We start from the raw sequence: 13038 nt of genomic DNA, 5'->3' as shown, positions 1-13038 counted from the left end.
TGGGGCCATCTGCCTGTCCCAAGTCAGGGTAAAGGAGGAGGGTTGGGCGTGGGGCTAGCAACTCCACCCTGTAAAAAAAAAGCTGCTAGAAACGCCAACAAAAGAGTTAGAGGAGACTTTTTAGCCTGGAAAAAAAAAGGGTCTTCAACTCTGATGCATGGCTGGTGGTGGTGAAAGCCAGGAAGCCACTGCCACTATCCGACCTTCTTTCAGCCAGGAGGATTACCATCGATGGATGGTGGGAGAGAAGAGTCAGGAAAAAAGGCGAAAAGCAGCGCAGGTTGCAGCAGAGCAGAGGCAACAACCTGACCCTACTAGGCATTAGCGAGACAAGATGGACGCAAAGCTGGACAGAGAGACTTTTGCCCGCAAGAATACCCTGGGCGACGCGACCAGGTTGATAGCAAAAAAATGGGCTATACCTGGGAACCAGCTAGCGAGCTGGGCCCATAGAAGACTATGGAGATCTGTTGTTTGAATGAATGATAGGTCACTCAATACACCTAGAGTCATCATACCTTCTGGGATCCTAGAATGAGCTGGCAGGCCACCTTAGCAGATCCTTCTGTGGCCACGAGTGGTTGATTCACCCGGACATTGTGAACAGCATCTTCCAATGGTGGGGAATTCCCCATGTGGCCTTGTTCATGATGAAACTGAGCAGCAAATGTCAGCAGTTTTGCTCCTTCCTGATTCACAGCCCAGGCTTGAATGTAGACACGTTTCTCCTTCCCTGGAAGGACCATCTGTTCTATGCATCTCCCCCCCCACACACACCCCTTCCCGGCCATTCCCGCTCTTTCACAAGGTCCTGCTCAAGGTCTGAAGGGACAGAGGGACAGCATCAGTCATCCTGATAGCACTGGCCTGGCCCTGCCAACACTGGTACACAACACTCCTGGAACTGTCAGTAGCCCCTCTGATCGCCCTGCCATAGATGCCAGACCTCATCACTCAAGACCACAGTTGCCTCCCGCGTTCTGATCTTGAGTTTCTCCACCTCACAGCATGGAACTTCCTGGCTAAACCACATGGGATTGGCATGCGCAGCATCTGTCAGGGAGGTTCTACTTGGCAGCTGAAAGCTGTCTACTAGAGCTACTTAGCCAAGTGGAAGAGCTTTTCGATTTGCATGACACAGAAGGGCACATCTCTGATTCAAGCATCAATACCCTTCTTGGACCATCTGTTGCACTTGAAGCAGTCCGGTCAGGTGGTGTCATCCTTAAAGGTTCACCTGGCGGCCATCTCGGCATTCCACCTGGGGTGGACATTCAATCGGTCTTTGCTAGACCGAGGGTAAATCATTTTCTCAAGGGCCTAGACAGGTTATACCCTCCAGTCTTCCATCTGTTATCAGTGGGACCTCCCTTTGAGCCCTTAGCAACATGCTCTCTCCTCTACCGCCTTATGGAAAGTAGCATTCCTGATAGTGCTAACTTCAGCCAGGAGGGTGTCTGAGCTCAAGGCCTTGACATCCAAGCCTCCATATATGGTCTTCTGTAAAGACCAGGTCTAGTTGTGGCCTCATCCAGCCTTCCTGCCAAAAGTGGTATCTCAGTTTCACACAAGTCAGGACATCTTTCTCCCAGTGTTTTACCTATAGCCGGGAACAAAGGCTCCACTCTCTGGACGTCAGGCAGGCACTGGCTTTCTATATTGAAAGGACAAAAGTTCCGAAAGTCTAATCAGCTCTTTGTAGGTATAGCAGACAGGATGAAGGGTCTCCCTGTATCATCCCAAAGAATTTCATCATGGATCACGTCCTGCATTCGAGCTTGTTAAGTACTGGCGAAAGTGCCAGTCCTAGCATTTACAGCACATTCCACAAGGGCGCAGGCCTCCTCGGCCATATTCCTGGCATAAGTCTCTATACAGGAGATTTGCAGGGCATCAATCCACACTTCACTTTGCATTATGCCATCATCCAGCATGCCAGGGACGATGCAGCTTTCGGCAGAATGGCGTTTCAATCAGCAAATCCATGAGCTCTGATGCCGCCTCCTGACCGTCTGCTTGGGAGTCACCTACATGAAGCAGCACTCGAAGAAAAATGGTTACTTATCTTTTTTGTAACTGTTATTCTTTGAGATGTGTTGCTCATGTCCATTCCAAGACCCACCCACTTCTCCCTCTGTTGAAGCCCCTGGCAAGAAGGAACTGAGGAGGCAGCAGCTCAGCAGGGACCTATATGCGGCATCATGAAGGCGTGACTCCAGGGGGCATCTAAGCCGACCTGACAGGTACCACTAGGGGAAAAACCTTCCGACGACTGTGCACGTGGCACGCACACACCTACTTGGAATGGATATAAGCAATACACACCTCAAAGAACAACAGTTACTATTGGTAACTGTTTTTTTCTGATAGTTAAATAATTTCTTATTTTATATTTTTGACTATTAGTTCAAGTTCTATCATAGCCCTTCTACCTTCCATCATATATTTTGCCTGCCATAGTTTATGCTGCTTTCTATTGGCTTTATTAGGACTGCTTTTTCATTTTCTTAAGGATACCTGTCTGTCTTGAATAATCTCTGGAACCTTGTCATTTAACCATAGTGGCTTTTCTCTATTCAGGACATGCTATGTAAAGGATTTTTTATCTGAAAATTGAAATAGCACATTTAAAAGTGTGTCCCTTTTTAAAACCGCAATAAAAAAATCTGATTTGAAACTTCAAGTATTACTTACAAGGCAGCTCTGTACTTGCCATATGTGTGCAGTATTTGGTGTTAGAGCCAGACTGCAATGGCTCAAGAAAGAACTCCTCCAGGAAAACAGGGTGGCTTTGATCTTCACTATATAAACAATTACACTGCCAGTAGAGACAATTTAAAGGAGATGACTGTATCATGGCCAACATAGTTTTAAGGATTACATGGCATGGGCCAATGAATGGCTTTTGCCATTTTTATAGTGTACTATTGTTTGCCCTCCTATCTTGAAACAGATGGCAGACTAACAATTGATGGATTTTCCACAAAGAAATCATAGCTACATTTTAGATGAGTAAAGAATGTACTTGTTAAAATGGACTAAATTTTCATGTCTTTTTCAGCAAAATTCAATAAATTGAAAAGCTCTTATAGCATCGTAATGAATTAAGAAACAGCTTTAACTTTCCTAAATTTAATCATTTGCACTGTCTCTACAAATGTTTGTGCTACCACTATTTATACAGACTTATGGCATACAAATTTCTGCCTGATGTGCTTTATTTTAGGTTACAGAATTCCATTGAAAAAAGATTCTGGAGATGATAAAACAGATGAGGAAATGGAGGGGACTCATTCAGAAGATGAGATGTTTGCTCAGAGGGGTCTCCGACGATCACAAAGCATGAAATCTGTGAAAAGTATTAAAGGCCGTAAAGAGGCAAGTGCAGCGTTTTATTTGAAAGTATTGCAGTCCATTAATAACAATGTAATTTGAAAACATAACGGTCCAAGAAATCAGAATATTTTATTTATAAAGTACATAGGGTGTTTCTAAATTGTAAATGGAATGTGGAACACAGCATGTGTAGTTATGGTCCAAAAAGCCACCACTCATTTTTCTGTCTTCTAAAGGGAAACGAGAAGAATAAGCTAGTTAACTACACAAGACAAAGGGAAAAAACATACTGAACTTATAAATATAATTGAATACAAGAAGTTAAACTCTTTACCTCTGAGCACTGTCTCCCAAACGTGTACTTATCATAGTAATGGTGAAACTATAGGCACAGAGTCTAGAAACAGCTTGGAAGGAGGGAGCTGACTGTCATGACATCTCATTTGAGGTGTGGCTGATGCAGCCCTGCACTGTGCATACAGGGATCCTATAAGAGATAGGACCATTCACATTTTTGTTGTATCCTATGGATACTTTGAATAAGTACTAAGGGTATGTCTTCACTACCCGCCGGATCGGCGGGTAGCAATCGATTTCTCGGAGTTCGATATATCACGTCTCATCTAGACGCGATATATCAAACCCCGAATGCGCTCCCGTCGACTCCAGAACTCCACCGGAGCGAGTGGCGGTAGCGGAGTCGACGGGGGAGCCGCGGACGTCGATCCCGTGCCGTGAGGACAGGTAAGTAATTCGAGCTAAGGTACTTTGACTTCAGCTATGCTATTCACGTAGCTGAAGTTGCGTACCTTAGATCGACCCCCCCACCTCACCGCCCCCGTAGCAGATCCTAGAGTATTGGTGTCATGTTTCCAAATACCTTTTTACCAAGTGAGCTGCTATGGACTATGCCATTTTACATTTCAGCTTCTGGATTTATTTAAGATGAAGCTCCAAATAAAGCTTGCTGCAATAATCTGAGTTGGAGGTGACAGATGCATGGATGGTAGCAGCAGGGTCTTTATACAAAAGAAATGACTCCATGTTTCAAGCCAGCTGTAGCTGAAATAAAGCTATTCTCGCTACTGGATGGCTATGTAACATCAGCTAGGAATCCAGCAGTATCACCAGGCAATGAATTTTAATATTAGATGGCCAGTACACAATCCCAAGTAAGAGGGTATATTTTTGGTTACTTCTCCAACCTGCCAATATCTTGGTCTTGCTGACTTTCAATCAGCTAGCCCTCTATGCCCCACCCTCTACCTAACCTTGGGTAAGGTGTGTGATAGCAACAAAACCTATGCAGAATCCCACACGAGGCTGCCAGGCAGAAAGGCACATTCTGTAAACCACTCTCTGGGAGTTTCATAGACTATCAGGGTTGGAAGGCTGTAAGATCTTAACAAGTAACATGTTCAGTCCCTGTCATGATAGCTGGATAAATTTATTGAATCTAGTCCTGTATCAAGTGGTCTAATCCTATATAATACCTGGTTGTGGCAACTGAATTGAAATATGCTGAAGTTGAATCATAAAAATGTTTTTATTTTTATTTTTAAATCACCTTTTTGTCTTGGTAATTTTTATGCAATTTAAATGGTAACACTTGATTTCTAACACAACTTTCTCTTTCAGATACGATATGGCTCATTAAAATATAAAGTAAAGAAGAGGCCTGCGGTGTATTTTTAAGTGTACTACACTTTAAAGACAAACTGCTATACTACAGTAACTTTACTTGGCACATCATGTGTTCAGGATTTGTGTATATATAAAAACTTTAAGCATGGTGGTAGAACTCATTTTTATCAGTCTAAACAGCTATATAAGATGCTCCTAATCTTCAATGACTTATCACTTGATTGTTAAATCTGGCTAGGAAAAATCCTAGGTTTTTGCACTCATTAAATTTTGTAAGAATTTAATGAATGACAAAAACAAAGCCTGATTTACAAAGGTACCGAACAGCTGCAAATTCCATTAACATCAGTTGAACTTGGTGTTATTCAGCTCTTACAAAACTTAAGCCCCTAGTGTTTCCTAGTTTACAATGCAAAAATAGGTATACTTGAATTTGTTTCTAAACCCAGGATTCCTGAAAAAGCTTTTATAATTGTATAAAAATGTACAGTTTTAGAGGACAGTTGAATGAAAGTGGGGAAAGGAAAAGCCAGTTATATTTGGTATGTCCTTAAAAGAACTTCTTACACCTTATTTCCTAATATTTTAAATATTAATAGGTTACTTTGATATCTGTACAACAGTTTTTTTTGTATACTTGTGCAGCTGTAAAAAAGTAAACATGTAATGTTAGTGATTTAAAAAAAATATTCAGGTTTCACCAATGTATTTTTAAATGGCAGCAATTTAATCCTTGTATTACCACATCTTACTCTTGGTTATTAAGCACATGGAAGATGCTATCGATAACTGCTACTAACCTTTTACAGAATTTTGTCAGGTGCCTTTTGTATTTTAGGGGGAGTACTCTTTCTCCAGCACATTCAGATATAAAGTGACTTCTGACTAATAGCCAGTTCTCAATTCTAAATTGTGGTAGATGCAAATTTGCAGCAACTGCTAGATATCAGGGACATGTTCAACTTATCAGTTGTGTGGTACAACCGCCATTGAAATTAATGGGAGTAATGCAGTCACATCTGATGGACTGTTCAAGTCCTAGATTCTAGGTTTTTGCTAAGGCTTATTTCATAATATTATATTTCAGAATAGCTTTAGATATCAAACTTGCGTTCTGACAAATGTTTAAAAGGAAACTTCATTATTCCTGAAGTAGTTATTAAGCTATTTGTGTATAAATAGCTCTTTTCAAGACTGTCTTATCGCTGATTCAGTCAGCAATGCTTTAACCCAATTGTCATCATGGTTTTATTTAATTTTAAAAATCCTTTATACAAATATCTCTAACCAATAGGGATGGAAGGAAAATATTATTGTTCCATTGAAAATTGGTTTTTTATACGACTATCTCTGTAGCCACTAGGAAGGAAAATACTATGTTTAAAAATTAAATGGAATTTAAAATGTATTGAGTATTGAAAGTGTCACTCTCAATTTAAAGGAAGTTATGTCATAGGATCACTTCCAAAAACTTCCTGCCCTGCAAACCTTCTCCCAGATATGAGAGAAATACAGAAAGTAGAGACTGTAAGAGGGCAGTGTAATCACGTTTCCTTTTGGAATCCTCCCCCCCCCCCATACATTAACAACCCCCTTTACTGGCCCAGTGCAGCCCACTGACAGACTTTTAAGTCTTGTTTTAGCTAGAATTTTTCTTATTCCTACTGTTACTGCCAGCAGAGCAGCTCCATTAGTGGGAGCATCTTTTGGGGCAGCTGCTGGCATTCTAACCACAGTGTCATGTAGAACATCTCTGAGCAGAGTTAAATGACACAGTTGAAAATGAGGGCTGGTTTACATTAGCATTACATCAGTGGGGCTGCAACTGTAGGAATTTAGGTGAAATTACTGCAGACATGGCTTTATAGACAAGAGTGACAATATTGATGGGAACAGTGGGACTATTGTGCAAAGGGAGTTTTGGAAACACATTAGTTAGTACCAGTTACATTCCATAAGGGACTAAAAGGGCTAAGATTGACACAGCTTTACTAAAAGATTTGATGACGTACCAGATGACAGCCACCCTCTCCCAAATGAGTATAGTACCATTGATGCCAGTGTCATGCTACCAAATAGAACTGAGGTTACTGGTCCCAGTCTTATAACTGTAAAGTCTCTTTCCTCACATACTTGGGCAACAGCTTTTGTTAGAGAGTTATGCCATTCTGTTCTACTTAGGTTCATATACCATGCCTATTGCCATGGTATCTGAGCACCATTGGGTGGGCTTTGTGTCCTTCACTGTCTATTACACTTAAATTATGTAGCAGGGACCTTTTGATCACCTTTCTAAATCCTTTGTGTCTCCCTGTCATCCTATTCTAGCTAACATAGTAGCCTTTGTTTTAATAATTCAGTTGATCTAATACCAGGCCCAAACTTTCAGTATGCTGCATATTTTTGTATTGAAAACCTGTAACTGTTGTGGCATGTTAAGGCTGGTCTTTCTGACAGAAGGGTAGGAGGGGATGTTCATGCCTTGTGACACTTGGGAAGACTCAGACACATAGACTTTAAGGTCAGAAGGGACCATTATGATCATCTAGTCTGACCTCCTGCACAATGCAGGCCACAGAATCTCACCCACCCACTCCTGTAACAAACCCCTAACCTATGTCTGAGTTATTGAAGTCCTCAAATTATGATTTGAAGACCTCAAGCTGCAGAGAATCCTCCTGCAAGTGACCCGGGCCCCATGCTGCAGAGGAAGATGAAAAATCTCCAGGGCCTCTGCCAATCTGCCCTGGAGGAAAATTCCTTCCCAACCCCAGATATGGCGATCAGTTAAACCCTGAGCATGTGGGCAAGACTCACCAGCCAGCACTCAGGAAAGAATTCTCTATAGTAACTCAGATCCCACCCCATCTAACATCCCATCACAGACCACTGGGCATACTTACCTGCTGATAATCAAAGATCAATTGCCAAAATAATTTCCAAAATTAGGCTTATCCCATCATACCATCCCCTCCATAAACTTATCAAGCTTAGTCTTGAAGCCAGATATGTCTTTTGCCCCCAATACTCCCCTTGGGAGGCTGTTCCAGAACTTCACTCCTCTAAAGGTTAGAAACCTTCGTCTAATTTCAAGTCTAAACTTTGTAGTGTCCAGTTTATATTCATTTGTTCTTGTGTCCACATTGTTACTAAGCTTAAATAATTCCTCTCCCTTCCTGGTATTTATCCCTCTGATACAGGAATCAGTTGAGGCTTTTGTAGTTGGAGGAAGTACATCTTTCCCTGTCCTTTCTTTGGATGGGCAGAAGTGACTTTACACTTGGAAAGATTGATATTTGAATTCCTCATTTCTCTATCCCATGACTCTAATATTTACCACTGCAACCACCAATAATAGCTAACATTAGCTTTTATTTTCTGATAACTTGATAGTTATAAAGGTGTTCTCATTAGACATCATTGTTAACATTCCTTGTAGAGGAATGGGGCAATTCTCACCTTTCAAAGTTGCACTTTCAGGTTGTCTGCCTACTCACACATAATTACTCCATCAGTTTACATCCTCTTCACATTCTAAGGGTCTTTGCAAATTTAAGGGCTAGAGACTTTTTAAGTTAAAGTTTAGACTCTGAAACACAATTGCACATGACACATAGTCTGTTACACATGGGACCATTAAGATTGGTTTCTCTGTGGCTGACTTGACTTGCCCAGCTCAGTAACTTCACAGATCATTTTTGCAGCATTTCTTCTGTAATGCAGGTATCTCTACAGATGTTTAGATACATTGGTTTGAAAATCTCAACCATAAAAGGATTTAGCCAGACATACATCATAATAAAGTGGTCTTGTGGCCCAATAATAACTTTTGGTAGCCCACATAATTGTTCTATTGAAGATAGAAAATGTAGTGGGGGTAGATTGCAACCCACACCTACTTTATTGCTTCTCTCTCATCCCATTCTCAGTGTTCTGCTACTCCTCTTTCTTAGTGTGGCTCAATCACTTTTCTTCTACAGTATTTGCTTCCTCTTATTTAAGTACTTTAATACCATATTGCACTTGCAACAGAATTTGCTTAGCACTACACCACTGAGTGAGCATTTTGTTTTTAGCACTTCAGTAAGAAGGAACTTTAGCTATGTTCTTAGTCAGTTTCACTCAATGCAGAGTGATGTGGGGTTTACTCTTCTGATGCCTGGGCTACACTATACAGTTAGGTCGACTTAAGGCAGCTTACATCAACCTAATTATGTCAGTGTACACACTATAGCCTTGTCCTGCTGATGTAAGTGCCCTACTACATTGACATCATAATTCCACCTCCATGAGAGGCGTAGAACTTATGTCCGTGTAGTTAGGGCAACACAGTCCCTGTGTACACTGCATTACTTACATCTGCTGCTGGTTGTCTTGTCAATTTCACAGCTCCATGCTGGGCCATAAAATTGACAAGAAAGCCTGGCTGTTTCAGGGAGCGAAGAAGCCTGGCTCTGGCGCTCAGCTGTGAGCGGGGCGGCGAGAAGCTGGGCAGCTGCTCCCTGCTACCAGTTGGGAGTGGGCGGGAGGAGCTAGGCTCTCTGGCTCAGCTCCCCACATTGCCCCTGTTCAGTTGGTAGAAGTGCTCCTAGGGAAGGTGCACACCACTGACAGAAGAAGGGTAGTGTGGACATCAGCCACCACAGTAATTGCTTCTATGTTAAATTGACCAGTGGCTGTAAGTTGACTTAAGTCTGTAGTGCAGACATGCCCCGAGTAACTCATTGTGCTGTGCTGCTGAACAGAAGCCAGTTGTCTGCATTCCTGGTTTTCCAGTGTTTGAGTTCTGGGAATTAAATTCTCCTGGAAGGGGATGAGAATTACAGGATGGAGAATGCTGGCAACCTTAGCTCCATGTTAATGACGGTATTTGCATACTGTCCTATCTAATTTTAATTGCTTCAAACTATTTCCTATCAGACTGTTTTTCAATCTAATAGCTCTTACTATCTAGTCATTCCTGACAGCCTATGCTTTTTTCTGTTAAATTAATCTTTATTTTTAATCATGACTTAATGGTAAATTTCTCACTCTCCTTGAGTTTACAGTCTTCAAAAGTGTAGACTCGTTGTGTCCTGTTAGTCATTGTTTAACCAAACTATACATATTTTTTGGCCGTCCTCTTACCATGCTAGATAAACTTAGTCAACCAATTATCTGAAATATTGTGCAGTCTTTCAAACATTGTGGCGGAGTATCTTGAGGATTTGACTTGAGCAATGGTGAATGTGATCTGTGTAGTTCTAGCTATTAGATTTCTCAAAAATGTAAAATAAAAATGTAAGTCCACTTCTGAGGAAATAGCACTTTATTCTATCAGTATGCAAATTAAAATATAACCCAAATATGGTATAAATAAGGCCATTGTTAGGGAACTCTGAACTTGTCTGCCATCTACAGTATTTGTAATGTTAAAGACAATTTATGCAAGATTTGTAAACCAGATGAAACAAGATTAGTCAGAGAAGCAAGATACATTTTGGAAAACGTTTGAACTTTGTATTAATGTTTAACGGATTCATCTTGGCCACATGTACAAACACCAATAGAAATCTAAAGAGTGAACCATTAATAAGTGTCTTTGAAAGAAACTTAATGGAAACCATGAAAGCAAAGCAACTACCAGTGTTCACCATTTTATTTCCGTTACTTCCCTGCCTCTCAGGTGACCTGATGTTATCTTGAACACCTTACAGGCATTAATGAACTTAGGTTGATGAGCACTATAGGAAAAACTGAAAAATGTGGTTTACAGAATGACAAAGTAAGTGTTAAAGTATTTAGCAGTGATTTCATGATGATGCATTTTATATTTTTTATGTTGATTTTATCAGTTGGGACTTCAGTATTTTTTGAAAATATTTTTTCTGTAAAGGATGCATGTTTGTGAAGGGAATATTGTAACATTTTCAAGAACTCGCATTCTGCAATGCTACAAGAACCCCAAAATTAGTCTGCATTGAGACTAAAGATAGTAGCTTTAAAAATCATGAAATAAAAGCTTTAACTTTTCTTATTGTAATATTAAATTACTGTCACTTGTTTACATATTTGTATTGTAGAGAGCTTTTTAAACATTTTGTATCCACTTCTCTTGAAATTCTTTTGTAAATGCTACTTTCTGAGCAGGATGCAGTGTGTATGTAATTACCATAAGGATGACTTTTTAAAACAATGTAAAATAAACTGCAGACTTACTAGAAACTAACTTGTTTGTACTTTATTATAAATTCCTCATCTGAAACAGCACACTAACTGTAGAGAGCTCCTTAAAGAATGTTTGACATATGGTTAGATTGTCACTAAATATTTTTGGAGTGCCTGATTTGAGAGAGACAGGAAGCTATTGTGTGCATGGAAGCTTGTTGTTCCATTAACATTGACTTGAAAGAGGTAAAACATTTTTAAGTGTGTAAACAAAATGAATGTAGTTATCTGATGAGGAAATGTCAGGTTTTTGGGTTTTTTTTTTTAAACGGCAAGTCTACCTAGATATTCTATCAATTAGGCTATTCAGGTGGATTTTTTTTAATTAAAATGACATGTTTAATTAACATACTTAAAGCCTTTAATTCCTACTCCTTTTTCTTTTGAAACTGCTTTTATGCAGGGGCACCATTTATGGAGGGGGGGCACTTGCCCCCAAGTTTTATTTCATATCCCATAATTTTACAAATTCAAAGTAATAGATCTGCCAACTTCCTCGGACAGCATTCTCCTCTCCCTCACATAGTAGGGCATAATGAGGCCCATGAAGAGCTAGGTGACTCCAGGCAGTGCCCCAGCCTCGCCTTCCCCAGGCTGCTTTTATGGCTTCAGTTGCCTGGTGGGAAGCAGCACATTTCCTCCTGTGCTGCCTCTGCCATGGCTCGGTGGGGCAGGGCCTGTTGGCACATGGGGAGTTGAGCAAGTTGAGCTCTTTGTCTGGCCCTGCTCGGTTCCAGCTGCAGGTAGGCAGCTCGAGCCATGCGTCTGGAGCCTCTAGGGAAAGAGGCCACTTGCTGTACACACAGGAGCATTATACCTTAAGGAGTCTCTGAGAAAGGTAGCAGTCTGGCCAGCGGTGCGGCTGAGGGGCATCTCTCTGCTAGGCTCAGTACACAGAGAGCCTGGTACTTTGCAGCCAAGCCAGCTTTGCACTTGTGGAAGCACCTCTGTCAACCCCAGGCACAGGGTTCCTGGGGCTCTCCAGCTGCCATCAGGCTGTGCCCTGGGGTCTCTGGGTGAAGAGACCTATGTGGAGCTCCAATTGCTCTCATGCTCCCTATGACCCAGCTCTCCCCATCTCTCAGTCAGCGGTGTCTGTACGGTGCACTTGAGGTACCAATGCAGTATCTCCCAGGTACACCAGCTCATTGTACTCCTCCTTGGCCTTCTCATGATGGCTAGAAACAGTGCTGAACCTCTCTGGTGTTTGGGAGACTCTTCTGGTGATGCATAGCCATAGACTGGAAAGTCAGGGGGTGCACAACTTTCTAAGCAGGATAGTTAGGGAACTGATCCCAGCTGGCTGGCATCAGTCAGATTGGACTAGAAAGGGGGAATTAGGGATGGCCCTGAAGTTGGCAGGTTGGTGTGTAACATGGAGAGTCCCTAATATACCCTACTCAATGAGGTGCATAAATCACCTTCCCCTAAGACTGCTACCAATATCTTTGGTAGGATGTCAGTTAAAAAAAATCACAGGTAGTCTAGTCTCCATATATAAAGGTTTGCTTAAAATAGCTTTGTATACCAAACCTAATATTAACAAATGTTTATATACATACACACACACACACACATTAGCAAAGCTGTTTTTTGTTCCCATTCAGATATTCTCCATGTCATGTTTGCAACTCGAAATTATAGTATTGTGATGCCTTGCATCCGAAGAAGTGGGTATTCACCCACGAAAGCTCATGCTGCAAAACGTCTGTTAGTCTATAAGGTGCCACAGGATTCTTTGTTGCTAGTATTGTGAAGGAACTATATGATAGATATATAAACAGGACCCTCCCGCATGGAGGAAGGGCTCTAAGATCTGTTTTCTCTGGGGGCTGGGAGCGGGAGGGAGGC

At 41.4% G+C, this 13038-nt stretch overlaps 1 protein-coding gene across 5 annotated transcripts in view; it reads left to right on the top strand.

Moving 5' to 3' along the window:
- REEP3 (receptor accessory protein 3) overlaps window positions 1-7592 on the top strand; it is a 63442-nt gene extending 55850 nt beyond the window's left edge. For all 5 annotated transcript variants that reach the window (XM_039482628.1, XM_039482625.1, XM_039482627.1 and 2 more), the window contains 2 exons: window positions 3227-3378; window positions 4975-7592. In XM_039482628.1, coding sequence (XP_039338562.1) covers window positions 3227-3378; window positions 4975-5031 — 209 coding nt within the window. In that variant the 3' untranslated portion in view covers window positions 5032-7592. The remainder of the gene's footprint in view (window positions 1-3226; window positions 3379-4974) is intronic.
- The last annotated feature ends 5446 nt before the right edge of the window (window positions 7593-13038 follow it).

The sequence above is a fragment of the Mauremys reevesii genome, linkage group 7 (assembly GCF_016161935.1).
Source record: "Mauremys reevesii isolate NIE-2019 linkage group 7, ASM1616193v1, whole genome shotgun sequence".
Classification (NCBI taxonomy): domain Eukaryota; kingdom Metazoa; phylum Chordata; order Testudines; family Geoemydidae; genus Mauremys; species Mauremys reevesii.
The sequence above is the reverse complement of the archived record's forward strand: the minus strand, read 5'-3'. Positions and strand labels throughout refer to the sequence as shown.